Raw genomic sequence first — 28,000 nt, forward strand, 5'->3', positions numbered from 1 at the left:
GCGCCCGCGCGCAGGTAGGGAAGAGGCGGAGCGCCAGCGCCCAGCCTTGGTGGAGACACCGCCTTGCCGCGCTGCCCACTCAGCTTGCTGCTGGGAGCTTCCCGGGTCGTGGGGACTCTGAGAGGTGAGCGCGGGGCATTGGGCGCGGCGGAGCTCGGGTCCACTAGGCCGCGGGTGTCTGGGGAGTCCCGGGACTGCCCGGCACGGCCGCGGGGAGGGTCGGGGGATGCGCGCCCTGCGGAGCGCCCCGGAGGCCGAGGCTGGACTCACTGTGCCCACTGGGCCGCTGGATTCCACCAGCAGATCCTTGGCCTCATCGGAACCAGGACCCTATGGAGTTCCCCGGGGCATGGTCACCAGATGTCCCGGCGCGTGGTTTGCGCACAAGTTTAAAAGCCCAGGGAGGAAGAGGGCACTGCCTAGTGTTGGAACGTGCGGCCCCGCCTTCCACCCAGAAATCCCTGTTAGATCTTCTTAAGACTTTCCCCCTTTCTCCCACGTGAACTCCCAGAACCCGCGGCTGAAGTTTGTGCGTGGAGCCTAGCTGAGGTGGAAACAGGTGCGGGGGTGGGGCGAGGCTCACACCGTCAGAGTTGTAGTCAGGAATAGCCTGGTTTATGGACCAAAGCATTTGGGGAGTTGGGACCCCAACTGATGTGTCTGCATTAGGTTAAAGGTTGGGGAGCTGTAGGATCTGTAGAACCCAGGCTCCACCCCCACCCCAGGGCAGAGAGGGAGCCCAGGTCCATGCCTTGACCCAGCACCAGGAAATACTGAGCGGGGCGTCTGTAGGGTTGGCACTCACAGCGCGAAGGTGATGTGTATCTGAGAAACTGCCCCACAAGTGGAGTGGCAGCTATTCCTCAACCGGCTAGGTCCGGGGTTCCAGTATGTGTGTCTCCTGCTGCGGGAATGGAGTCCCCCGCTATTGTGACTCTTTAGTTGCAGGGGGCGGGGGGGAGGGACGGGACGGGACGGGGGACAGGGGTGAAGAAAACCAAACTTGGTGTAGAGCACTGGTTCTCATAGGGGCGCTCTTGTCCACTGAGGATATTTGGCAATGTCTGGAGACATGTTGGCTGTCACTATTCAGGAAGGAAGCGTGTATTGTTGCTAGCATGTTGTGGGTGTGATCTGGGATTCCCCCCACAATGCACAGGCCAGACCCACAACAAAGAATTGGGCCCTCCAAAAGCCAATATTGAGAAACCATCGGTCACCAGGCCCATCAGGGTATCGCGTGAAAATTTCTCTTCCTGCCTCAGTTTCTCCAGGGGCTGTGGGAAGAACCAGGATGAATTTAAATGAGATGAGAGAGTAAGGAGGTATAAGGGTGATTTTTGCCCTGGCAAGTGTCCTGCCGTGGTGCTACAAGGCTGTCTTTTGCCTGCTGGCTCCTGGCCCTGTGGAGGAGGAGCTGGGAACAGGGGCCTTCTGGTAGCACGGGCCTGGAGTACTTCACCCACGATAAGCCCACGGTGATCCTAGTAACCCTTGAGCTCATATATCCCCGGAGGTGGAGGAAGGGCAGGACCAAGTTCTGTTCCCATAGAAAGCTGGTCAAGCTGAGGCCTCATGGATGGGGACTGCCATGTGACCAACTGGAATTTTCCTTCTGAACACAGAACTAACTCTTCTGGATATTTACACCAGGAAAATAACACCCAGGGAATAACGGAGCTACTAATTCCCCATGGCTCCCCGCTCTGTCCTTCTAACAGGGTAGATTGTCTATGTGGTGGTATATCCGGGTGGGCTCAGGCCCCAAGGGATTGAAAGCTGTTAAAGCCACCCTGCAGAGCCCCCAAGGGGTGACCAAAACTGTTGTGTTGAGCTCCTGGGCTCCTAGCTTTCTGGGAACGGAGGTGGAGGGTGTTGCAGGTTAGGTAGGGGAGGGCCAGAAGAGGCAGTCAGATTCTGTCTCCCCAGAAACTGACATTTCCCTCTCCCCTGCCCCGTGTGTTTTTGGACTTCTTGCTTGGGAGCCCTGGTGGGTGAGAAAGGAGGTGAGGGGGATCTTAGATTGATTGGCTGATTTTTGGTGTTTTTACCCCGAAAACCTGATGTGCCGCTAGATCTGGTGATGGGCTGTGAAATCCTAGCATTGGCAGAAGCAGGAGTTTGTCGCCCTTAGCCACAGAGTGAGTTTGAGGCCATTCTGGGCTGTATGAGAGACCCTGTCTCAAAAAAATTAGCCTTTTCAACTGGGTTTAACTGTAGTAGTTACCCCACTGTTTGTGCCTCTGAAGGTATAAAGCTAAACACTCAGACTTCCTCAAAGCCACCTACCCCAAAACCTGTGACTCACTTGCTCATTCTGGTCAGTGACCCCCTCCTCCCACACCTTGTATACACTCTGCTGCCTGGGGAGATGGCTTCTGAAAGAGCAGGGACAAATCATAGCAGGCAAGCTCTGGAGGCCACTGGGGTCTCAGTCCTGCTCTGGGCTCACTGATAGTTTTCTTGCTGCCTGAACTATAGACAGTGCCCTAGTGTGTGTGTGTGTGTGTGTGTGTGTGTGTGTGTGTGTGTGTGTGTTGCCTGCATGCAGGACTTCACAGCCTGTGTGTGCCTGATGCTTGCTGAAGCCAGAAGGAGGTATTGGATCCCCTGGAACTGGAGTTACAGATGGCTGTGAGCTGCCATGTAGGTGCTAGGAACTGAATCCAGGTCCTCTGGAGGAGCAGCCAGTGCTCTTAACTGCTGAGCCGTCTCCCCAGCTCCTTTTCTTGTATAAACTGTGTCCCAGACAGGCACCAGATGACAGCAGGAAGAAGCCAAAAGGCACAAGTGTGCGGGCTCTTCAAGCAACGTGCCCTCCCCCTCAACTCAACCCTCCCTTAGGACTCGTGGGATCCTGCCTAGGTATTGCCCCATTGCCTGAGGGGATTTCCAAAGTGACCTCACCATCTGCTGTCCTTGGGAGCAGCTCCTAGTTTCCTATCCAGATCGGACAGGCTGGGGGGAGGAGCCACCAGACTCAGCACTCTTGAGTGCTGGCTGACCTCAGCGGCCACACGGCCCTGAGGCAGGGACACTGCCAGGGCGGGCAGCTCTTGGCACACGGGCAGCCTCACAAGAGGAGCCAGTCTCGCCTGGCCTGCTGTTGGGAAGAGTGAGGGTTTTTCCAGGGCTGCCCCCAAGTATCCATGGCTTCCCTGGGCTGCAGACACGCCTAAGGGAAACCCTTTTTCTCATCTTCAGGGAGCAATGGAGAATTGCTGGGTGTCACCTCCCTTGACCAGATTTCATCAGGGGCCCAGATACAAGCATTTGGGGTTCAGAAGCTGCTGGAAGGTAGTTTCTGTACGTCCGGGTCATCGTCCCGGTCCGGCGTGTGCTCCCTCTCCCCCGCATAGTGGTTTGAGCCAAGCCAGTGCTGGCAGGGTGTGGGATAGACACTGTGACTGTCCAGAAGGGCAGGTGGTCTTATTAAACTGAAGGACCAGGAGGCAAGATATCAGGGCCAGCAGACTCCAGTCTGTGTGAGTGCTCGGGAGGACGGGGAGTCACCTAGGTAGTCTCTGCCTCGGTTTCTCCAGATGTACAGTGGAGGATTATGAGGTCAGGATTCTAAGGTGACCTGTGGACCTCTTCAGCCTGGTTGTGGCTGTGGTGGGGACACTGTGAAGTGAAGTGAGCCAGCACCCCACTCCTGAGATGGTGTTTGGAGATAGGTTGTGGTGCATGGGCACAGATTTGGATTATTGGAGAGATCCTGCTTTGTAGGCTACTGGGGTGTCAGATGAGAAAGCACATCCATATCATCTGAACCCTAAAAGGAGCTGTGTCTGGGGCAGAGAACCCCTTGGGCCTGGGGGTATGTTGGGGAGCCCGGCTCCTCTGTCTCAATTGGTGGCCACTGAACCCATGTCCACAGTATCACAGCTGGCATGGGAGCTGCTGCCCCTCATTCCTGGCACAGGGTGCATTTTCCCTCTCCAGGTGTGTCTCCGAAGGGCGGGAAACCTGCCGTGGGATTCCGGGTAAAGCAGGACTGAGGGCTCAGCTAAGCCCTAAGGGACTTTATCAGTCAGGCTGCCTAATGACAGCTGCCTCCGCCCCGCCTCAATGAATGAGATAATGTTTGTGAACGCTCCCTGATAAGCTGAGAAGTGCTCCTCAAGCAGTTGGCGTTCCCACTGAGGGGCACCTCTCCTGGACGGCAGAGGAGGGAGGGGTGCGTGAGCCAAAGGTCTAAGACTGAGCCGCCACTCCAGACAGGTCCTTCTGCAGCTTGGCGTTTCCGGATCCCGAGAGTGGCGGGGTGAAGAACTGGCGGAGAGGTGGCTCGGTGGTTTAAGAGCATCAGCTGTTCTCACAGAAGGCTTGGATTCAACTCCCAGCATCCACATGCAGGTTTGCAACCGTCTATAATTCTATTTCCAGGGAACCCGAACCCAACACCCTCCCCTGGCTTCCATAAGCACTGTGGGCATGTGGTGTACAGACATGTATGCAGGTAAAACACTCATAAACACACAGAAAAAATAATAGAAGTAAATCTTCTTTTTTTTTTTTTTTGTCTTGTTTTGTTTTTCGAGAAAGGGCTTCCCTATGTATCTCTGGCTGTCCTGGAACTCTGAAGACCAGGCTGGCCTCGAACTCACAGAGATCCACCTACCTCTGCCTCCCTTGGTGCTGGGATTAAAGGCGTGTGCCACCATTGCCTGGCCCATAAAAGTAAATCTTTAAAAAAACAAAACAAAACTTGCCAGGTGGTAGAGGCACATGCCTTTAATCCCGGCAGAGGCAGGTTTATCTCTCTGAGTTTGAGACCAGCCTGGTCTACAGAGTGAATTCCAGGATAGCCAGAACTACACAGAAAAACCCTGTTCGAAAAGCCCCCACCACTTCCTGACTTTGGGGATCTGGAACAGTGATTTAATATTGTTGAGCCTTGATTCCCCCACACACACCCGTCAAGTAGAATCCTGACATGTGGCCCTTGACTCGTACATAGGCCACATGGGTCATGATGGTGAAGCTCAGCTAAGGGGGACAGAAGGCCATCATTTAGCTACTGGTTGTGCGTCAGGCATTATACGTGCAGGATCTGCCATCCACGTAGGGAATGTCACCCCGTGTCATAGCACAGGAAACTGACAGGGTAGCCAGGCCACATGTGAGCCTCCCTGTTCTTCCACATGAACGTCCTACACCGCCCCAAAGTGAGATGAGAGTGATGGGCAGGTGGCATTGAAGGCTCACCTGCTGGAGGCACAGCTTGGATGGTCCTGTGTCTAAGTGCCCTAAATCTCTAGTACCCATTGTGTCTGGGACTAGCATCTTCCTGGGGAAGTAGGGTGCCCCAGGGCAGAGTTCTGGGAAATCAAGTTTATTAGCTTATTAATGAGAGTGTACAAGCTGAAAAGTGTCTGGCTGGCATATTCCCTGCGGGGCAGGGGGAAGGGGGGAGCTCCTAGCCTGCAGAAGCAAATCTTGGCAGGATGCCCAGCAGGGTGTCTTGAGTATATTGAGGATAAACAACATGGGGCGGCTGGCAATCTTTCGTGGCTTTCGGGTGCTCATACCTGGCCTGGTCACCTTCTGATTCTTACCGAATGATCCTGGGCAAGGACACTGTAGGGTAGGGTGAGACTTTGTCCCTCGGTGGAGCATGCTATATGATAGGCGAGCCCTGGTTACTGGTGACAGAGACACCCAGGTCTCAGACTTCACTGGGCTACATGAACAACAAATTCAGCTCAGAGATGTTAAGTGACTTATTCAAGATCACCCAACAGAGCTGGGTGATGTGACGCTGCCTCCCTAGTCAGGCAGTCGCTTTATCTGCAGCCGCACTCCCAAGATGGCAGGTGGAAACTGGGTGGGATTGGCTTGCAAGATTCAGACAAAACCCCAGCTGTGTGCATGTGGTGGTCACACCTTGGTGTCAAGGCACTCCAGAGAAATAAAGTGCACCATTTTACTCAACCCTTCCTCCCAGGCTGCACCGCATCCTGCCCCAACCACTAGGCATGTCTCTTATGGTTTTGAAGACCAATGAAAACCCAATTCCCAGCAGCCAAGGTTCCTCTGACAGGCAGATCTTCCATACCGAAGCAAGCTCACGTTGAGTGCTCTCTTTGTGGGGGGCCGTCATGACATCTGGGACTTCTGCCGCTCCTCCCAGGGGGAATTTGCAATCTTAGAGACCAGACAGCTGGACAAGCATTCTGGAACCCAGCCACCCATTTGCTGTCTTTGTACTATCCCCTGTCCCCAAAAGCAGTGGCCAGCATCCTAGCCTGCAGCCCCGTAACCTGCTGCCACTTGCCTGGGGTGAGATAGGGCTCTGTCCTAGGTTCTACCCAAGGCACCTGCATCTTCACTCTGTTGCTAGAGGGGGCCTGCCTCCCCCAGCAACTTCTACAGTCATGATTTCCAGAGGAACTTTGAACTGGGACTTTTGGCTGCATACCCATTTCCAGTATGCTAGTGTGTATGTGTGTATATCCGCAATGTATATGTTAGCATGTGTGTATGTTGCTGTGATGTGTTAGCAGTATGTGTGTTAGCAGTGTGTGTATGTTAGCAGCATGTGTATGTGTATGTTCTTTAGCTCTGTGTGTGTGTGTATGTTGGTTAGCTCTATGTGTGTATGTGTGTATTAGCAGCGCGTGTGTGTGTTTGTTGGTTAGCTCTGTGTGTGTGTGTTTGTGTTAGCAATGTGTGTGTGTGTGTTGGTTAGCTCTGTGTGTGTGTGTGTTTGTGTGTGTTAGCAACGTGTGTGTATGTTGGTTAGCTCACTGTATGTGTGTGTGTGTGTGTGTGTGTGTGTGTGTGTGTTAGCAGCATGTATGTGTGTGTTGCTGTGATGGAATCCAGGGCCTTGTGTATGCCAGGCAAACTGTCCCGCTGAGCTCCATTCATGCCCAGGTGCTGCTGCCTCCTGAGCCTTAGGGATACAGAACTTGCCCCCTCCCCCACCTGAGCCTGCTGCTAGACTAGAGTCCCCAGCAGAGGAGGGAGGCAGTCACATCTCTGCCTGACTGGCTCGTGGTCCAGAGAAAGCCCAGATAGATGGAGGCAGAGGGGAAGATAAGAGCAGGGCGCCACACCTACACACAGGCATTCTCACACTTACGTTCTGCCGTTGGCAGCTCCCTGGAACCTAGTACCCGCTTCCCGTGTCTGTGTTGGGCTGTGACGCCCAGGTTGCTCTAATTGGGTCAGAGGGAGCCCAGAGCTTAGGGACTAATGGGGAAAAGCCCAAAGAAGTCTGCAGGTTGCCAAGTCCTTGGACCTGCTCCTGCAGGTCTGGTCTTGTGAAATGAGGTTGGCACAAGCCCTGGGAAGTGAAGGAGAGAAAGAAGTGGGGCTCTGTGTGGGGGGGGGCTGCTTGTGAGATCTGTTCAGGACGTAAACCCACAAACCATTTTTTTTTTTGTGGGTGGCCACCAGGCACAGGCCAGTGGAGTGGGGTGTACTGGTTTTGTGTTACCACCTGCTGCTCCATATCTGGGGGGGGGCACTGGGGAAGGAAAGAGTCCTTTCCCCTCCTTCTCTGTGGTCCTTGCAGCCTCCTGCCAGACCATAGATCCTGCCCCCCCCCCCAGTCTTTACCTTATGACCCTTCCAAGGTCCCTTCCTGGGACCTCATGTCAGCTTTCCACACTGCTGCCTTTGGCTCCCTCTTACCAGGGCCAGGAGCCGCTCAGCGTGAGTCACTGGCTGTGTGGGATCGATTTGGAGACTTCTTAGATGACAGCTCTGTCTTGTAGGGGCTATCCTCCCCCAGGACCGTCAGGGATGGAGAATTTGGAGAGGTCAGCAATGGTAGCTTTTTTTCTTCTTTTTTTTATAACAGAGGATTGCAGCAGTTGAGGGTTCCGCTTCCTCTTTGTCAAGCTTTCTAAAAACTCAGAGGTTCCCAGCAGGGCCCTGGGAGGGAAGGTGCAGTTTTGGTTTTTGTGGCAGGGAAGTCGGGGAGAGAAGCTGCTTCCTTGCCCCCAGCCCATACCGTCATCACCCTGTGACTCAGCAGGGACCTGACAGTAGTCCGCCTGCCACCGCCCCCTTCCCTCTGCCCACTCTCTGCATGCTCCCGGACTTGCCTACGGCCCGGAGCTGGATGTGGCTTCTGGGCCAGGTGTGGTTTGCTCAAGTCCCCTGTTTAGGTGACTTGTAACCCTCTCCTTTGGTCATATTCCATGGTGAATAATGATCTTCTCCATTTCTGGCCATCTGTGGCCTTGGCTCTTACGTCAGGCTCCCACTCCTTTGGGGATATAGCTGTCCAGCCACCTTAATGCCCTGACTCCTCGAGCCCACAGAGTTTAAGGGAGTAGGAAATTATTAATAAGAGTGCTGGGGCTCCAGAATCCCGCTGGGGAGCACGCATTGATGGCGAGCAGGTAGAGATTAGGGGAAGGGACTCAGGTCAGACCTGTGAACAGGTGGATCCTCTCCTGGAACAGAGTAGGAGGGCAGTGGCACCAATGTCACCTGCCTGGTAAGGGAGGGGCACCCTGCCTGGTGTGGTTGGGGGAGCACTCCCTGGGGGTGACCTTGCCTACCGTGCCTGGGTTGGACCTGCCTTGTTTGGGAGTGGCTGGGCCCCACCCTTTGTGGGGAAACCGGATTCTCTGGGCATTCAGGGCAGTTTCTGAGTCTGTGTGTCTGTGTGCCTGATCCAGGCCACTGCTGGCTGACTGCGTGGTGCTATCTGGAGGGAGAGCGTGCTGACCCTAGTGGAGGCTGTGGAAGCCATCTGTCAAGGGCACACGGGGCATCTCAGTGTTGCTGTGCATTTGTCCTCTCTGTCTGCCCTGCCCCCAGCCCTGCTGGATACCACACTCTAAGGGGAAGAGGAAATACTGACCCACCCTCCGCCCTGGTATTTAATCCAAGACCATCTCTGGGGCTCTGGCTAGAGACTCTTTTGTGGGGAAGGCTTCTCCTTAGAAGTTAGACCAGGATCCAACTTGGGCAGGTGGCAGAGGCCATAACCCTAGCCTTGGCCCCTTCAACCCCCACCCCTGGGCAGCAGCAAGCCTGGGGTCTTGGAGAGCTCAGCGGATATGACTGTGGGCAAGAGGAAGCCTGCTCCCAGGATGTCACAATTTCCTCTGTAGTGAGCAAGCGCTTCTGGGGGCGGGAGATAAGTGGCTGCTGGGGCGGCTCCTGCAATTGTCCCTGTAGCCTGCCGTGGACGTTGGGAACCTAGAGTGAGTCTGCTCAGCCCCACTACTGTGCCAGGCAGCTGCCAGCACACCCGGTCCTGGGAAAGGCTGGGATCCAGGATCACCTCTACACAAGCTGGGGCAGAGGGGTCAGGAGAAGTTCTGGGAGAAAGTGGTGGAGAAAACCTTCATGACCTGGGCTGCCCGTGGTTGGATACGAGCTGTCGCCTTGCTTCACTGCCAGTGGACCGAAAGGGAAACTGAGGCAAAGGGATTCAGCTACTTATGGATCATCATTCACGGCTTTGGTGCAGGCGATAGCGAGACTTTCCTGGCGGGGGACTCACCACCAGCCCTGCCCCTGCTATCAGACTTTCTCTGCGACCTAAGATTGTCCCAGAGGTTGCGAACTTCCCCTGCCCTGTGGTCATAGTCTTGTCTGCCTTTTTCATCTGGAGATTGGCCCAGATAGCAGCACAGGGGCGTAGGGATGGGAGGGCTCCTGCGTGTAATGGGGAGGGTCTCCAGCTTGAGCGGCTTAGCCTCTGAAGGCAGCTCCTCATAAGGGAAAAGTGTTTATGGCTAACCAGGGAACCACGCCACTGGGCTCCATCCTCAGCCAGCACCCAGTAATCTCCGTCCAAGCTCTGCAGTGGTATGGGGCAAGGCGAGTGACCCCCAGAGCCTGCCCAGCGTCCATGCAGACTGGCCTCTTCCCCACCTGCAGACTCCCACCCTCCCCAGAGGACGGGGGCGCACTGGGTGTGAGAATGGCACAGGAGACTCCTGATGTCAGTCAGAGCTGTGGGAGAGCAGGGTGGTGGCCAGGCAGGCTTCCTGGAGGTGACACACGTGGGGGAAACACGACACTTGTGCCCGGAGTCCTGGCTGGGCTGCCAGCGCCCAGGGCAGGGTCTTGTACAGCAGCCCAGAGGTCACACAAGTCCTGACACCCTGGACACGCTGCCCAACCACACCATCGCCCTGATTCTGAGCAACCAGATATCTGAGATGAAGAACAGTTCGGGTTTATTTTTGGTTTTTTTTTTTTTTTTTTTTTTGGTTTTCAAGACAGGGTTTCACTATAGCTTTGGAGCCTGTCCTGGAACTAGCTTGTAGACCAGGCTGGCCTCGAACTCACAGAGATCTACCCGCTTCTGCCTCCCCGAGTGCTGGGATTAGAGGCGGGATTAGAGACGTGCGCCACCACCCGTCCGGTGAACGATTCATTTTCTGGGTTAGGTCTCCTCAGAAGTCTTCATGGGGGCAGTGGTGGCACATGCCTTTAATCCCAGCACTTGGGAGGCAGATGCAGGCGGATCACCGTGAACTTGAGGCCAGCCTGGTCTACAGAGCGAGTTCCAGGACAGCCATGACTGTTACACAGGGAAACCCTGTCTCGAAAAACCAAAAAAAAAAACCAAAAAAAAAAAAAAAAAAGACTTCCGTGGACTGTGCTGCTGCTGGTGTCCGTGTTCCGTGTTGTCACCGAAAACCACACTGATGTCTGTGATCCTCGAGCCACCCGAAACCATGTGGAAGTCCGTGATCCGTGCTGCCCCGGCCGGTATGGGCACAAGAGCTTCTTCTGCAGTGGTTTCAATGCCTGCTGACTCATAACTGAGAATGACAGACATTGGTGGCGTCAACCCCCACAAAGCAGTCTAGAAATGAGGCTACCGAAGAGAGGCTTTAATAACCCAAATAAATTTAAATTTCGCTAGGCAGAGGTGGTGCACATCTTTAATCCTGGCGCTCAGGAGGCAGAGGCAGGTGGATCTCTCTCTGAGTTTGAGGTCAGCCTGGTCTACAGAGCAAGTTCCAGGACAGCCAGTCTGGTTACATAGAAAAACCCTGTCTCAAAATACCAAAAAAAGAAAGCAAAATTCTATGAGCCTGCTGAAGTGTAATCTTCCTAGTTGATGGCTTCTGCTGGGAGGTAGGGAAGGACTCAGTTTTTATTAAGGGTCTGGCCACTGGGAGTTTTACCATGCGTCAGTGAGGATATGGGCAACACAAATTAGACTTGGTGGGGTTTGTTTGTTTGTTTGTTTGTTTGTTTGTTTTTGAGGGGGGAGGAAGAGAGGCTAACCTGGAAGGAAGGAGAAGTGAATATGGTTGGGGTACATTGTATGACATTATTGTATGGGGGGAAGCAGTAGGGGCTGGCCAAGTGGACTGGGTGGAGGCATATGGCTGCAGGGCCTTGGATACAGGGTGTGGGAGCTTGGAGGAGGTGCAGGGTGTCTCAGAACTGTTCCGTTGCTGTGAAGAGACACCATGACCCAGGCAGCGTATAGAAGAAAGCATTTAGCTGGGGTCAGCTTACAGTTTCAGAGGGTTGGTCAATGGTCGTTGTGGCAGAGAGTTTGGCAGCAGGCAGAGAGACAGAGAAACTGAGCCTGGTGCAGACTTTTGAAACCTTTAAAGCCCATTCCCAGCAAAACACCCTCTTCAGCAAGGCCACACCTCCTAGTCCTCCCCAGAAAGTTCAGCTGGGACCTAAGCATTCAGACATGAGCCTGTGTCACGGACTGACTGGCGGAATGGGGTCATGCCTAGAGTGCTGACTCCCGGGAGGTACCTGCAGCCCCTCATTCCAGAAGGGTCTAGCCAGAGAGTCACGCGTGATGCTCTCACGCTTCTCTGCCGGTGGCCTCCTTTACCACCTCTCTCGCTCTTGCTGCCTGCCCCTCCCCATCGGTGCCAGTTCCCCAGGGTAATGCCCGCCTGATGCCCTCTCCCTGCACTCTGGTCCCAGACGATTGCCAAGTCGAGGAGCTTCTGTGTAGAGGCCCCAGGTGAGGCTGTTGTCCTGGAGTTATCCGCGAGCAATGTCCTCCTGTGACTGCCAGTATTCCTCAGAGTCTGCCAGTCCAACCCCAGCATCTTCCATCTGTGATCTCAGAGGGCAGTGGGACAGCCCTTGGGGTGATTGACACCTAGGGGTGATGGAGCCAAAGCTGAGGTCTTCGGTCCCAGGTTAAGAAGCAGCAATGTCCTGGGCCAGCTCTGCCTCAGTTCTTCAGGCCCCTCCCCCACCCAGTGCCCTACGTCTGTGATGTGGAGAGTTTGGCAGGCCTCAGTGCAGAACACAAAGCATAGAAGACCCTGCAGGTGGAAGCAGAGAGGGGCCTAGACCAACACCTGCTTCCAGCTCACCCATGGTAGCCTTGGGCAGCACAAAGCTCTGCCAATCATGGTTTGAAAATCACTAGGGAGCCAAGTGGCGCACACCTTTAATCCCAGCACTCGGGAGGCAGAGGCAGGTGGATCTCCGAGTTTGCGGCCAGCCTGGTCTACAGAGTGAGTTCCAGGACAGCCAAGATTGTTACATAGAGAAACCCTGTCTTGAAAAAACAAAATAAAATCGCTAGGATGCTAGACCATGGCTCCGTCTGTAGACGACTCCCTGGCCCCATGATAAGGCGCTTCCAGCCCTAAGTGTACCCTTGGAAAAGAGGTTGCCAGGTTCCGAAGGCAGCCTCTCTCACCTCCTGTCTGAGGACTTGGATCTGAGCTGTACCCCTTCCCTGCTGTGGAAGCTTGAGTAAGTTAATCAACCCCTCGGAGCCACCGCTGCCCACCTACAAATCAGAAGATGTTTGAGGGACAGTGTACGTGGAGGGCCAGGCCAGGCCTGCCCCCTGTGGTGCTAACCTTGCCCAGACACTCACATTTCCCAGTAGCACCTGGGGCTTACTCCAGGGAGGGCCCGCTGTGCTCCTCTGCCTTGTTTATGTTACATGCCTGAACAGGGCTTCCCGAAACACAGATGCCATGGCTCCTTCTTTCAAATAGTTCATGTTACATTGCGTGGATTTTACGTCAGTCAATGAGTTAAAAACAAAAAACAAAACAAAAAAACCCACAGCAGAACAGGTCCCCGTCGCTTGAGCACTGGCCTAGTATCAGGCTGACTGATGGAAAATAAATCTGTTTTTATTTGCAGTGCTGGAGGGGACCAAGATATCCTGCTCCAGCTTCGGCCCCTTTCCTTTCCCTGTATGTGTACACACCTGTGTGTGTGTGGGGGGGTGTTTATGAGGGTGTGTCCGCCTTGGCACATGTGTGGAGGTCAGGAAACAGCCTCGGATGTCAGTCAGTCCTCACCATCTGCCTTGTTTGAGACAGGGTCTCTTTGTTGTCTGCTGTGTGTCCACCAGGCTAGCTGGCCCTCTGGCTTCTGAGGGGCCTCTGCCTCCACCTCCTGTCTCGCTGGAGGCATGCTGGGATTACAGGCGCTGCTGTTGTTGGCTCTTCCTGGGTTCTTCACGCCTGCACAACAAACACTATCTATTAAGTCATCTCTAGCCGCAGACCTAGCCCAGTGTTCCGTGTGTGTGTGTGTGTGTGTGTGTGTGTGTGTGTGTGTGTGTGTGTGTTTGATGAGCATGTATGTGATGAGCCTGTGCCTCCCATGTACACCAACCTTGGGCATCATTCCTCAGGGACCATATACCTTTTTTGTTTTTAGATAAGGTCTCTCACTGCCTTGGAGCATGGCTAAGTAGGCAAGGCTAGCTGGCCAGCAAGCCCCATGCATCTCTTCCTGCTTCCATTGACCCAGGGCTGGGAGGACACGTCCATGCTCCCATGCCCAGCTCAAGTCTCCACGCTCGTATGGAAAGCACTTCAGGACTGAACCCATCTCCCCACCCCAGAAAGTCAGTCTTAGTCAGAAGACAGGGTTCGGTAGATTCCACTGGGGCTGGAGACATGGCTCAGGGGTTCCATTCCCAGCACTCACATGGTGACTCTCAGCCATCTGTAACTCCAGGTCCAGAGGATCCAAAGTCCTCTTCCAGCCTGTGCGGCCACCAGGTGTGCATGTGGTGCACAGGCATACATGCAGGCAAAACACCCACACACATGTTTTTCAGCAGCACTTGCCATACAAGCCTGATGTCCTGAGTTTGATCCCTGGCACCAACAATGGAAGAAGAGATTAAATTAAATTTTTTTTAAAGCCATCAATTCCTGGACTTGTGAATTGAATATTTCTATTAAAGTCCTAGTGGGCTGGGAGTAGTGGCACACACCTATGATCTCAGCACTTAGAGAGCAGAAAGATCGGGAGTTCAAGGTCATCCTCAGCTACACAGCAAGTTCAAGACCAACCTAGACTGCATGAGACCTTGTCATTTAAAGTAATATTAAAAACAGAATGCCTGGCTCCAGTGAAGCCCTGGACCAGACCTTGTGTGTGAGTGGTGGTAGATTAATACCCCAAGTTCAGTGGCCACGTGGACCTGGGCTGGACCAGCACTGTGAAGGGTCCTCACTATGTCTCCTTCTGCCCCTCCTGTGGGAGATGGGTGAGGTCAGGAAAATGGGGCGATTTGGAGGTTGGCCTCCCTTCTCTAACCAGCCCTCTGTTCTCACAGGTTGGCTGCTAAGGCAGCCATCTGTCCTTCCATCTGTCCACCGCAACCCAGGAGCATTCGTAGAGCGAGGGAAGGAGAGGAACATGATGTAAGACACACTCCAAGAGCATAGGAAGCAAGGCTCACACGTATCTGCAGGTAGGAAGCTGGTGGCCGGGTGGCGGCTGGGTGGAGGCCAGGTTGTGGCCTCAGAGACGTGGCTGGGGGCTGCTCAGGCAGGCAGGGAAAGCCTCTCTGAGGAAGTGACAACCAGGCTAAACTAGGAGGTCCTCTCTGCCATGGCCCTGTAATGATCGTAGACCAGAGTGACCTATGCAGGCAGAGGCCCAGCATCTGTGGAACCCAGGACCTCGCCAGGTGCAAGTCTGGTATACTTGACTGTATCTCTAGCTCTGTGTGGTTTTCTTTTCCTGTTGTCTATTTTGAAACAGGCCTTTGCTATGTAGCCCTGGCTAGCCTTGATCTCAAAGCAATCCTCCTGTCTCAGTCTCCCAAATGTTGGAATTACAGACACATACCACCATGCCCGACTTTTTTAATTTTTATTTTTATTGATGTGTGCTGTGTGTATTCTGTGTGTGCAGGTGCCTGTGGAAGTCAGAAGGCATCTGGTCGCCTGGAACTGGAGATGTAGGCTATTGTGAGCCACCTGATGTGGTGCTGGGAACTGAGCTCAGACCTTCTGGAAAAGCAGCCTGTGTTCTTAACCACTGAGCCATCTGTCTGGTCTCTCTCTTTCTCCTTCTCTTTTTCTTCCAGTGCAATCTCGTGTATCCAGTCCCTTGAATCCTCTGTGTGGCCCAGACTGTGCCTCCAGCTCTCAAATTTTCCACAATGATTTGTTTATTTTGTGCATATTTAGATTTATGTGGTACAGATACCACAGTGTACTATGGAGGTCAAAGGGCAACTTATACAAGAGACGATTCTCTCCTTCCACAGTGTTGGGTTCTAGAGGTCAGACTCATGTCAGGTTTGATGGCAAGCGCCGTCACCTCTGAGCCTTCTGCAGCCTTGGCGCTAACTCAGAATCCTCCTGCCTCTGCCTCCTGAGTGCTGGGATTGCAGATGCGAGTATTTTGTGAGTGCTGTCTTAGATGATGCTCTCAAGGTCACAGCCTGGCTTAGCATCTAGGTCCTACTTGTGTTGAGCCGGTGTTAGGATGAGGATGTTGTTCTGGATCTGCACCATCTGTCTGCCCAGTCCTCCATTGATGGGCATTTGGTGGCTGTCACCTTTTAGCTCTGGTGAATTCACTACTGTGGATGTTCTTGCATGGTATCTGGGGATGGCATTTGAGGGATGTTTTGGGGGTCAAAATAGGGAGAATGTATTGTTCTTTTTCTTACACAAGTGTAAGCCTAGGTGGCAGTGGTTTGGCGCTCTTGTTGAGGCAAACCAAGACCACTTGTAGGTCAAGTTGGGGGCACCCATCTCCAGTTGAGGAGCCAGAGTGGCACAGTCAGAACAAAGCTGGTGGGGAGGGGGGAACAATTTGGGCCTGGAGGTCGCATGGAGGAGCTTGGTCTTGAAGAATGGGATCTTGGAACCAAACAAAGAGACAGGCATGATTTTGTCATTGGAGATAGGTCCATTGGAAGGGTGGGGAGACTGGTGGGCTCTTTCAGGTGAGAGCAGGCTGTGGAGAAGGGTAAAGATGGCTCGAGCTAGGGGTCCAGAGAGATGGCTCAGCAGTTAAGAGCATTTGTTCTTTCTGAGGACCCGGTGTGATTCCCAGCACCCATGTTGTGGCTTGTAACTATCCGCGACTCTGGTTTCAGGGGCTCCATTGCCTTCTTCTGGCCTCCATAGGCACCAGGTGTATATAATGGACACTAACGTACATGCAAGCCAAACACTCACATACATAAAATAAATTAGGAAATAAAGTAAAAGCTAGTAAGAGCTGGACACTGGGGCCCCATGCGGTGGCTACCGAGCACTGCCCGCTACACCTTGCCCATTGTTGCCTCCTACTGAACGTCCCAGAGCTGCAGGGGCAGAAGCAGACAGCGGGTGCCTCATCTTGGAGCCATCAAAGGGGAATGGGGCTCAGTAGCCCAGCCCAAGCAGTGACAAGTTCCCTAACATGGTGAGCGACCACCTCCTTTTTACGGGACCACTTGTCCAGATCCATTGGAATCCTCAGCACCCTTGTTCTTCCTGCTAGCCTCCTGCATGTAGCACTTCGTCTTTAATACTCTAACATACCCACACGTGATCAACACTAAACGTCCTGTGTAAGCATTCGTCAGGAATTGAGTCTCGGTGTGCCATTCAGTGAGGGCTTTTCTGTCCTCAAAGAAGGCAAAGGCGGCAATTTGTGTGTTCCCAAGGGAAAGGGGTCCGCACCAGACCTGAGAGCCTCGGCTGCTTTAAGAATTTTCGGCTTTGCTGTGCTCAGTCTTTTTGTTCAGCGATTGTGAATCACCTTTATTGTTAAAATGTTCCTCCGCTGTGAAAAGAGAAACACCAGGGCTGGGGATGTGACTCTTTTGGGAGAGTGCTTGGCTAGCATGCATGGAGCCTGTGCTTGATCCCTGGCACCTTATATGCCAGACACAGGGCACACGCCTGTAATCCCAGCACATGGGAGGGAGAGGCAGGAGATTTAGGAGTTCACATTGCCCTTAGAAACACAGCAAGTTCAAGGCTAGCCTGAGATGAAACCCTCTCTTAAAGGAAAAAGAAAAATGAGAAATACCGGGGCAGTAGCAGGTTTCAATTATCTTTCTCTTTTCTTTTTTTCTAACAGATATATCCCAGGCTGACCTAGTCCAGGCTATTCTCAAACTCACAATATTCTCTCCTCAGTCTTCCAAGCACGGGGATTACGGGCTTGTACTAACTACACAGAAGCACGTTATGTTGCTGAGTCTGACCTTTAACTCCTGTGCCCAAATGCTATTCCTCCCTCAGCCTCCCAAGCATCTGAGATTATATGTGCCCCCCACTATAAGCAGCTTTCACTTAACTCTGAGGAGAAAATAGGCAGCCTTGGGAGACAGGGACCTGAATGGTGGGTTTCTCTTACCACTTCCTGTGTGCAACAAGGCCTGCTTCCAGGAGAAGCACCTGCCCTGCATAGTTGACCCCCGGTGGCGGCAGCTGGTGCTGGCCCAGCAGCGCTGAGAGCACCAGTTGGCAGCTCGGGGTGCTTGGTTGTCTGGAGCGTTCCTGTCTGTTGAACATCCCGCCAGAGACCAAGGAAGGACCCTTTGTCCACGCCCACCCTAAGGCCCCTGACCTGCTCTGACCACACCCACTTCTTATCTCTCTGCTCTGAAGCAGAGAGGTCAGAAAGGGACTAAGGTTGGGCCAAGGTCCTCCCCACCTTGGTCAGAAATGCAAATGAAAGTCAGAAATAGACCCCAAGTTCCTCCACCCGGCCCAGGTGCAACCTAGCCACATCTCTCTGGTGCTTGGTCTGGGGCCATGTGGGACCGGTTGGTCTGGTCCTGAGCTGCCTTCCCTGGTTCTAAGATCCCCAAGTGTGGTGATATTTTGTTTGTGCTTTAAGAAAGAACGCTTGCCTGAAGATCAGAGTGCGGAGCTAGCCCTGCCAGTTAGCATCGAGGCCAGGCAGTGGTGGCACACACCTTTAATCCCTGCTCTTGGGAGAAAGAAGCAGATGGATCTCTGTGAGTTCAAGACCACCCTGGGCTCCACGAGTTTGAATCAGTCTAAAAGAGAAATAGAGCCAAGGAGTGGTGGCTCACAACATCAATCCCAGCATTAGGGAGGTAGAGACAGGGAGTGATATGGCTGGCCGGAGAGAGGAATATAAGGCGGGAGGAGACGGGAGCTCAGGATTCAGGCTGGGGTTTCATAGACATGGCCTTCAGTCTGAGGACTTGTAGAGATAGGACACCCCATTTGATCTGAGGATTCGGTAGTGGTAAGAACTGGTAGCTGGCTTCTCTGCTTCTCTGATCCTTCAGCATTAGCCCCTATATCTGACTCTGGGTTTTTATTCTGAAGACCAATTAGAATTCACGCTGCACCCACATCCCACCCTAGTCCTGCCAGCTCTGTGCTGATCTCCTCGTTTCTCTTCTAGCATCGTGTCCACCATGGCCTCCGCTGACAAGGATGGCAGCAACCTCTCTTCTGTGTCCGGTAGCCGCCTGCAGAGCCGGAAGCCCCCCAACCTATCCATCACTATCCCGCCGCCTGAGGCCCAGACCCCCAGTGAGCGGGATAGCATGCTTCCTGAGGTGAGAGGCTGGAGCACAGCCGCAGGCAACAGATGTGCCCACCCACGCAGCACCCGTCCATCACAGTCCACTGGCAGCCCTGCAGCCTCGACGTGGAGCTGAAATACTGTAGGGAGTGAGGCTTTGAACTCTGAAACGTTGAGTGCTTTATCGCCTGGTGGCCAAGGGACAGGGTGCAGTGTCCGAAGACTTGCCTAGCCTCTGGCTGTTTATAATTTCCCCCTCTCTGGCCCTGACTGGCCTCTTCTGAGGGGGTGTGGGCTGTCTGGTGACCTGAGTGGGTGCAGGGTCCCACAGTGCCAGCAACCCACCCCTGTAGCGCCTGACTCTTGGGGGGGATGGGTCAGTGTTTCTATCCATCTGTACTCCTGTCCTATAAAGAGCTCTTTGAGAACAGGCCCCAGATAGCGTGGGCTTTGCACACAGCCTGGGACATAAAGAAGAGCTATGTTGGGGCCGCCCGCTCACCCTGAGGGCTCTGTAGGACACGTGAAAAGAGGCGAACCCATCCCACATCATGGGCAGATCATGTATAGGGAGGATTTGCTGGGGTTCACTGGAAAACATTTTGCCTTTATTTTTTTGAGACAGTGTCTCATGTAGCCCAGGTTAGCCTGGAGCTTGCTAAGTATTCAACAGTAACCTTGAACTTCTGATCTTTTTGCCTCTACTTCCTGGGTGCCGGGGTTGCATGTGTTCACCACTACACCTGGTGTATGCAGTTCTGGGACTCGAACCCAGGGCTTTATGTGTGCTGGGCAAGCATTCTGCCAACTTGAGCTAGATCCCCAGACCTTGGTAGAAAACACTAGAAAATGTTGATCTTAAGTTCAGAATGAAGCCCTTGCAGAGGGACGGGGTACAGGTCAGTGGTCTGGTGTTAAAGTGGCCTAGCATGTTAAAGGGTCTGGGTTCTGTCCCCAACACTGCAATAAAAAGAAGGGAACAGGCTATGCACTCAGCGCGTGCCCCCTTGCTGCTCCACAGAGACCTAAGAACCCAGCCTACCTGAAGAGTGTCAGCCTCCAGGAACCCCGAGGACGATGGCAGGATGGCACTGAGAAACGCCCCGGCTTCCGCCGTCAGGCCTCCCTGTCCCAGAGCATCCGCAAGTAAGCACCTGGGCCCCACTGCACACCCCAGCAGCCTGCACATTCTGGGCACCTTATCTTTCCCAGGGCCTGAGCCCTGTTTCCCCTTTCCAGAAGGCGTAGACAGAGTCAGTCAGAGGCAGCTTCCTGTGTAGGATAATGATGTAATATGGTGGTGTGGGTGGGGAGCCTGGGCTCCAGTGGGCACCTGACAGGAAGTTTCATGGCGTGCAGCAGAGGGGCTCTCGGGGCCTTCCCAGGTCCACTCCTCGTGATGTGGCCTTCACCCTAAGCCTGCTGTAGCTGGGGACTCAGTGGGCTCAGGGAAGCTGATTCCCCAGGACACTGAAGGTATATGATATAGCAGGTGGTTTACCTTATACACGCACAGGAGCACACGTGCCATCACCCCCACACATGTACCCCTATACAACTCTCCCTACATACATGTACCATTGCCTCTGGTACCCTCAACCTACACATCACCTTCCCTGTGTACACACACCCACACCACACTGTCGCCTTCCCAGCACACACATGCTACCTCCTTTAAAAGTGTACTCTCATCCCTCACCTTCCCTGTGCACACGTGTACAATCAATCATCACCTCCCCTGTGCACACGTGTACAATCGTCACCTCCCCGTGCACACGTGTACAATCGTCACCTCCCCTGTGCACACGTGTACAATCGTCACCTCCCCTGTGCACACGTGTACAATCGTCACCTTCCCTGTGCACACGTGTACAATCAATCATCACCTCCCCTGTGCACACGTGTACAATCGTCACCTCCCCTATGCACATGTGTACAATCATCACCTCCCCTGTGCACACATGTATAATCATCACCTCCCCTGTGCACACATGTACAATCACCCCGTTTCCCTGTATATACATGCACCATCACCCCCACCTCCCGCTGTACACGCATGCACCATCACCCCCCACATCCCCTGCACATACATGTATACCAGGACCCCTCACATACTCCCCTCCCTGGAAGGAAGCGTGCATGGCTTTCCACCCACACTGTGTCTCTTTTCCAGGGGCACGGCCCAGTGGTTCGGGGTCAGTGGCGACTGGGAAGGCAAGCGACAAAACTGGCAGCGTCGCAGTCTGCACCACTGCAGCGTGCACTATGGCCGGCTCAAGGCCTCATGCCAGAGAGAACTGGAGCTGCCCAGCCAGGAGGTGCCCTCCTTCCAGGGCACTGAGTCTCCAAAACCCTGCAAGATGCCCAAGGTGGACTTCCTGGAAATGAGGGGCCATGAGCAGCTCTCCCAGGGCCTGGACGGCTCCACTCACCCACTGTCTCTTGCAGATTGTGGATCCCTTGGCCCGGGGCCGGGCCTTCCGCCACCCAGATGAGGTGGACCGGCCTCATGCTCCCCATCCACCTCTGACTCCGGGGGTCCTGTCCCTCACGTCCTTCACCAGCGTCCGCTCTGGCTACTCCCATCTGCCCCGCCGCAAAAGGATATCCGTTGCCCATATGAGCTTTCAGGCAGCCGCTGCCCTCCTCAAGGTGAGGCCCACACTGAAGGATGTGTGTCCTCATCCATGGCAGGCACTAAGCTCACATACATACCCTGAAAACCAGAGATACCTGTGTCCTTTAGGCCCCAGTGCCCTGCAAGACCCTCACCGCCCCTCTGTTTTAGGAAGCCTCTTGCTACAGTTAGAGGAGGAATGGCAGGGGATGAAGGATCAGACCAGTGGGTGAGGGCCAGGTGTGCTGGGCCAAGAGGCAGCAGGGAGGGGACATAGCCCCAGACTTGATGGTATAGAATATGAATGTGAATATGAATATGGTATAGAATATGAATGTGAATATTAATGTCTTGAGTGTTGGAGCACCAGCTGTTCAGGTCAGCAGGCAGGAGGTCGCGAGGGAAAAGCTGGTCCCAAACCTTGGAAAGAGAGGCTGTGTGAGGCCAGCAGCAGCTGGAGCCGCATCCTGGCCATCGGCTCCGACCAGTTCCTCCAGCCTACCCGCTTAACATGCCTCTGTCAACCTGCACGCTGCCCCTTTGGTCCTGGGTTCTGGGTCTCGATAACTGATGATAATGCTTCTGTCCTGCACCCAGGGGCGCTCAGTGCTAGATGCCACAGGGCAGCGGTGCCGGAATGTGAAACGCAGCTTTGCCTACCCCAGCTTCCTGGAGGAGGATGCTGTCGATGGAGCGGACACCTTCGACTCCTCCTTTTTTAGTAAGGCAAGCATGGGGTGTGGACTCTGGGCAGGGGCTGGGGAGGCCTGGGAACTGGGAGAAGTAACCTTGACCTTGACTGTGTCCTGCCAGGATCTCTGAAATGTCCAGAGGCGGGATGGGGTGTGTCCTCTGTGGGCCATTGGTCTGGGCTCCCGTGGAGGGGGCTGCAGAGTGGGAGATGAACCCACTGGGAAATTCAGTTCAGGGCTGACAAGCATGTGGCTTCCCCTTCCATCCTGAAGAGACTGCATAGCTCTGTCTTGTCCTTGAGTGATGTGCTGGGGGTTGGTACTTAGGACACTGACTTCTTACTTACCCTGTCTTTGATGCCCCCCTACTCCAGGAAGAAATGAGTTCCATGCACGATGACGTATTTGAGTCTCCTCCACTCTCTGCTAGTAACTTCCGAGGGGTCCCACACTCCGCCTCCCCAGTCTCCCCTGATGGGGTGCAAATCCCTCTGTGAGTACAGGGTGGGGACTCTCCAATGCCCTGCCCTGTCCTCTGCCGGTATCTGACCCCTGTTAAGCCCTGGGAGGGTTCTCAGACTGAAAGCCTTTGTTACCACCAGGAAAGAGTACAGCAGTCGAACCCCGGTTCCTGGCACCCAGCGGGGCAAGCGCATTGCCTCCAAAGTAAAGCACTTTGCGTTTGACCGGAAGAAGCGGCACTACGGCCTGGGTGTCGTGGGAAACTGGCTGAACCGTAGCTACCGCCGCAGCATCAGCAGCACCGTGCAGAGGCAGCTGGAGAGCTTTGACAGCCACCGGTGAGTCCTGTCCCGTACCCCTGTCCCCCTGTCCCGTACCCCCTGTCCCGCACACCACCACCACCACCAGGAGCTAGCCTGAGCAGGGCCCTGTTTCCAGAGCTTCCAAACCTCTCTGGGCTCTCACTCCTAACAGGGCCCCTTCCGGTTCAGTAAACGTTTCAAGAGCACCTCCTGCAGGTCTGTTGCGTAATGACAAGCTACCAGGCACATGCTTGGGCTCCCAAGTTCAGGCTCCCACTGGCGTGTGCTGCCTTATTTACAGCGTGGCTCCCAGACTGCAGCCAGTCAACACATGTTGATCAAGGACAGCCCTACACAGGCCCTAGGACACAGCCCTGAGAGAGGGGTATTGTGGGTGGCTGGGTCAGAAGGACAGGTAGAAGTTGGAGCCTGGGGCTGGCAAGATGGCTTAGTGAGACTGGTGACCTGAGTTTGGCCCCTGGGATCCATATAAAGCATATAAAGGTGGAAAGAGAGCCAGTTCCACAAAGTTGTCCTCTGACCTCCACATTCATGTTGTGTCGTGTGCACCCCCAATACTCACACACACACACACACACACACACACACACACACACACACACGACTAATAACAAATAAATGAATAATTTCATGTTTGATGCCAATACTCAGGAGGCAGAGGTAGACAGAGCTCTGTGAGTTCAAAGCCAGCCTGGTCTATATATTGAGTTCTACCTAATGCTCCATAGAGATACTTTGTCTCAAAACAACAGACGTTAAGACAGAACAAAATAAATTGGAGCCTGGAACAAGGGATTCTGGGGGAAGTTGAGCACAGAAATGTTAAGGGAACCTGGAGGTTAAAGAATGAGATTGTCATAGTGTGATTGCTATGTGACCCAGTAGACATTGGACTCCAAATTATACAAAAGTGAGAAGTGACAGCCGTGGCGGGTGAGTGGTGGGGGTTGGGGGGTGGGCAGAGTCTCCAGGTGATGTAAAGTGTGCACAAAGGCCCTGGGCCTTCAGGGTCACTTGGCTGATCCAGGAAGTGCAAGAGGAGGAGCAAGGAAGAGCTGAGCAGAGCCAGGCTGGCCAGTTAGCAGCAGGGGTGATGGCAGCGGGAAGCCATGGGGGCTTTAAATAGAGCTCGCTTGTTCTTGCTCGGGGATGCATCTTCAGTTTCTGTGGGGAGGGCGGGGCGTGAGCTTGCCAGGCTGATGGAGGCCTCTGCCTACAGGCCTTACTTCACCTACTGGCTGACCTTCGTCCACATCCTCATCACCCTGCTGGTGATCTGCACCTACGGCATTGCGCCTGTGGGCTTTGCCCAGCATGTCACCACCCAGCTGGTGAGTAGGGCTCCGCCGAGGGGCTTCGGCACAGTGGGCACCAGTATCTGCCACCACGGCGACCTGGCCCGAGCTGGAGGTGCTGCGGCTCGCCTCTTCTGTTCTGGGGATGCCACCCCTCCCCTCTTCTCTCACACTCAGGGCTCTGGCTCCTCTTGTCCTCACACTGCCTCCCTGATAGGTGCTGAAGAACAGAGGTGTGTACGAGAGCGTGAAGTACACCCAGCAAGAGAACTTCTGGATCGGCCCCAGCTCGGTGAGGCCCAGGCTAGGGGTGCCTGGGAGCCTGTACCCCGTCTACTCCACACCAGGCAGCTGGGCGGCTGGGGGAGGTTCCAAAGTGGAGACAGGGTGCCCTGCCCCTTCTAGAGTGCTAGCTCACCAGGTCCTCTCCCGATTCCAGATTGACCTGATCCACCTAGGAGCAAAGTTCTCACCCTGTATCCGGAAAGACCAGCAAATTGAGCAGCTAGTGCAGAGGGAGCGTGACATTGAGCGTGCCTCGGGCTGCTGTGTCCAGAATGACCGCTCGGGTTGTATCCAGACCCAGAAGAAAGACTGCTCGGTGGGTACAGCCCCCTGGCCCTGCCAGCCCCACCACAGCCCTACCAGATCGCCAGCCTGGCTGGCAAGCCCAAAATCAGGCTGGAAAAGTTGGACCGCTCCTGGGAAGTACCCGAGCCCTGGTCCTGGGGGGTTCCCTGCCTGCACCATTCAGGTGATATTGCCCGGGCATGACCTGACCTCCTCTCCACCGTCTAGGAGACCTTGGCCACCTTTGTGAAGTGGCAGAATGATACTGGGCCCTCAGATAAGTCTGATCAGGGCCAGAAGCAGCCCTCAGCGGTTGTGTGCCACCAGGACCCCAGGTACAGCCTAGAGCTGCCTTCTGGGATGCTGGCGGGTGGGTGTGGGGGCTGGGGTGTCCCAGTTCTTCATTTTGCCCCATCCGACCACTGCTTTCAGGACCTGTGAAGAGCCAGCCTCCAGTGGGGCCCACATCTGGCCTGATGATATTACCAAGTGGCCGGTGAGTGATTCATCCGGAAGGCTGTTGGATGAGGGTGGGGACATTTGGCTTCCTGTCACTGAAGCCCACCGCCATCCGTGCCCTCTCTCTTAGATCTGCACAGAGCAGGCCCAGAGCAACCACACGGGGTTATTGCACATAGACTGTAAGATCAAAGGCCGCCCCTGCTGCATCGGCACCAAGGGCAGGTGAGCTAGACACCAGCCCTGCAGGCTGATGAACCTCTGTAAATGTCCTCCGGTCTCTGCTCATGGCAATGGGGAGGCAGGGGTGGAGGGGGCCGTGAGATAGATAGAAAGAGAGCTTGCTCCATCCTGCCTGCCACAGCCAGGTGCTTGGCTGTAGCCTAAGCGATGCCCTGTCCGCTTCCTGTCCACAGCTGTGAGATCACCACTCGGGAGTACTGTGAATTCATGCATGGCTATTTCCACGAAGAGGCAACACTCTGTTCCCAGGTGGGCAAAGCTGTCTGGGGAACAGAAGCTGTAGGGGTCCTAAGATTCACTGGATCCTTCCCAGTTGGAAGCCTCATGCCTGGCCTGCTTCCTGGGGCAACATTAACAACCCTGTGTCCCCCACCCAGGTGCACTGCTTGGACAAGGTGTGTGGGCTACTGCCTTTCCTCAACCCTGAGGTCCCTGACCAGTTCTACCGGATCTGGCTGTCTCTATTCCTGCATGCCGGGTAAGAGGTGCCTCGCTGCCCCATGCCCTGTGCCTTCCCACCAGCGTGGAGGAGAAAGGGCTTCTGGACCCTGGCTCACCCTGCCAGTGCCAGCTACCCCTGTGGTGTGCCCAGCTGCTGGCCGTGGGCACAGAAGGAAGGCTGATGACGCTCATGTCTCTACCCCAGCATAGTGCACTGCCTTGTGTCTGTGGTCTTCCAAATGACCATCCTGAGGGACCTAGAGAAGCTGGCCGGTTGGCACCGCATCTCCATTATCTTCATCCTTAGTGGCATCACCGGCAACCTGGCCAGCGCCATCTTCCTCCCCTATCGGGCAGAGGTACTAACTTGGGAGACGAGGGCAAAGGCGGTGGAATGCACCCTTCCTTTTGGTCCTGAAGTGTGGCATATGGGGAGGACCAGCCCCAGGATCTGCAGTAAGAGCACAGAGCCTCTATTGTGTCCGCCTTAACTACAGGTGGACAGATAAGCTGGGACTTGCTGGTTGGTCTCTTAATTCTTGGCGGAATGGAACAGGGGTGGCCTTGAGTCACTGGGGATCCCCACTCCTTGCTCAGGGAATTCCTACATGTGGCTGCTCTCCACCCTTAGGAGGAGCAGCCTCCTAAGGTCTATTGCTCCTTCTGGCCTGTGCTCTGTCCACCGCCTGTGGTCTCCGGAGCAGGCTGGCTTATGCCGAGCAAGTGGGTCCCACACCCAGGTTTTCCACAAGGATGGGCAGAGCACGTGCAGCAACTTCTGCCTCATCCTCTGAGTGCGAGATGCGTCCCGGGTACTCAGAGTCAGTGTGCCACCTCTCTCCTCCTCAGGTGGGCCCAGCTGGGTCACAGTTTGGCCTCCTTGCCTGCCTCTTTGTGGAGCTCTTCCAGAGTTGGCAGCTGCTGGAGCGGCCGTGGAAGGCCTTCTTCAACCTGTCGGCCATTGTGCTTTTCCTCTTCGTCTGTGGCCTCCTGCCCTGGATAGACAACATCGCCCACATCTTCGGCTTCCTCAGTGGTATGCTGCTGGCCTTTGCCTTCCTACCGTACATCACCTTCGGCACCAGCGACAAGTACCGCAAGCGGGCGCTCATCCTGGTGTCCCTGGTCGTCTTTGCCGGGCTCTTTGCCTCCCTGGTGCTGTGGCTCTACATCTACCCCATCAACTGGCCCTGGATCGAGTACCTCACGTGCTTCCCCTTCACCAGTCGCTTCTGTGAGAAGTATGAGCTGGACCAGGTGCTACACTAACTCTGCAGAAATTGTGTCCGCCCCGGGCCATGTGCCTGCAGAGACTTGCTGACCGCGGGGCCCCCGAGCCCAGGGGCTCGCTCTGTAGGCAAGGCTGACTCCATATGAAACAGGTAGTAAAGACGGGGTTCCGCTGGGAGATGAGACCTCCGTTTCTCAGGCCTGAATGTACCTGACTCAAGTTTGGGGACATCCAGGACACCTGTTTCTTCCCGGCTCAGGTCCTAGGCCCTGCCTGCCTCTCTTCCCCCATAGAGACGATGACTTTCCTTCCCAGGGCTCAGGGCTCTGGCCTGTGCAGGTGCCGTCTTCTCGTTGTCACTGTGACTGTGACCTCCCCAGGCACACAGCTGCTCCCTCAGTTGTCCCCAGGGTTGAGGTCCCCACCATGCTGCTATGACCCTTTTCCTGTTTCTCCTCTCCTCCCTGTTCTACAAGCCCTTCCTGCATTTGTCCGTGGAGTCACGAGCCTGCTCCTAAGGCTCCGGACACAGCATTGTAGGACAGGCTTTGGCCGTTGTCTGGGGCAGTGACAAGCAAGGAGAAACGGCTATACGGGGATACTAAGGGCTATTGTTAACCAAAGAAGCCAGATCCCTAAGTCACCAGCTCAGCCCTAGCTCCAGCATCTGTATCTGGCCTCACAGGTGGGCTCTGGTGCTGGGATTGTCCCCACCACCTCTGCCTCACTCCTCCCTGTGTGGCCAGGGGCTGAGCCACCTTGAGGACTGACTGTCAGGCCTGGTGTTTTGTTTGTTTTTCCAATTTATATTATGGTCCTAATTTTTTTAAAGTAACGCTAACTTTGTATGGACGATGTCTCGAGTTTATTAAATGGCATTCTCTGTGAAAATACTGCTTTTAGTCGCAGGCCCCTGAGAAAATGAAAACGAGAGCTTGGAGCTAGAGAGATGGCGGGCTCACTTTCTG

General features: G+C 54.6%; 1 protein-coding gene across 5 annotated transcripts; it reads left to right on the forward strand.

Moving 5' to 3' along the window:
* On the forward strand, window positions 1-27,925 carry Rhbdf2 (rhomboid 5 homolog 2). Of its 5 annotated transcripts, none has more exons than XM_087909747.1 (20): window positions 15-124; window positions 4,225-4,359; window positions 14,516-14,653; window positions 18,577-18,733; window positions 19,721-19,845; window positions 20,873-21,068; window positions 21,148-21,351; window positions 21,914-22,042; window positions 22,383-22,501; window positions 22,611-22,808; window positions 24,013-24,124; window positions 24,306-24,380; window positions 24,528-24,689; window positions 24,887-24,993; window positions 25,091-25,154; window positions 25,248-25,342; window positions 25,534-25,609; window positions 25,738-25,838; window positions 26,007-26,160; window positions 26,651-27,925. In XM_087909747.1, the coding sequence occupies exons 4-20, from the start codon at window positions 18,590-18,592 to the stop codon at window positions 27,068-27,070; spliced, it is 2,481 nt and encodes an 826-aa protein (XP_087765873.1). In that variant the 5' UTR covers window positions 15-124; window positions 4,225-4,359; window positions 14,516-14,653; window positions 18,577-18,589; the 3' UTR covers window positions 27,071-27,925. The 5 variants fall into 5 exon arrangements, with proteins under 5 accessions (XP_048307885.3, XP_087765873.1, XP_087765872.1 ...); XM_087909746.1 differs by having other exon boundaries at window positions 19-124; window positions 4,221-4,359; XM_048451928.3 differs by lacking the exon at window positions 4,225-4,359 and having other exon boundaries at window positions 1-124.
* The last annotated feature ends 75 nt before the right edge of the window (window positions 27,926-28,000 follow it).

Source organism: Myodes glareolus, chromosome 9 (assembly GCF_982192425.1).
Source record: "Myodes glareolus chromosome 9, mMyoGla1.1, whole genome shotgun sequence".
Classification (NCBI taxonomy): domain Eukaryota; kingdom Metazoa; phylum Chordata; class Mammalia; order Rodentia; family Cricetidae; genus Myodes; species Myodes glareolus.

Bases quoted from the DNA above. Each gene is read 5' to 3' on its own strand.
- Rhbdf2 (XM_048451928.3), top strand. From the start codon at position 18,590: ATGGCCTCCGCTGACAAGGATGGCAGCAACCTCTCTTCTGTGTCCGGT. The intron at 22,043-22,382 runs GCAAGCATGGGG...CCCCTACTCCAG, and splicing joins ACTCCTCCTTTTTTAGTAAG to GAAGAAATGAGTTCCATGCA. The intron at 24,125-24,305 runs GTGAGTAGGGCT...CCTCCCTGATAG, and splicing joins AGCATGTCACCACCCAGCTG to GTGCTGAAGAACAGAGGTGT.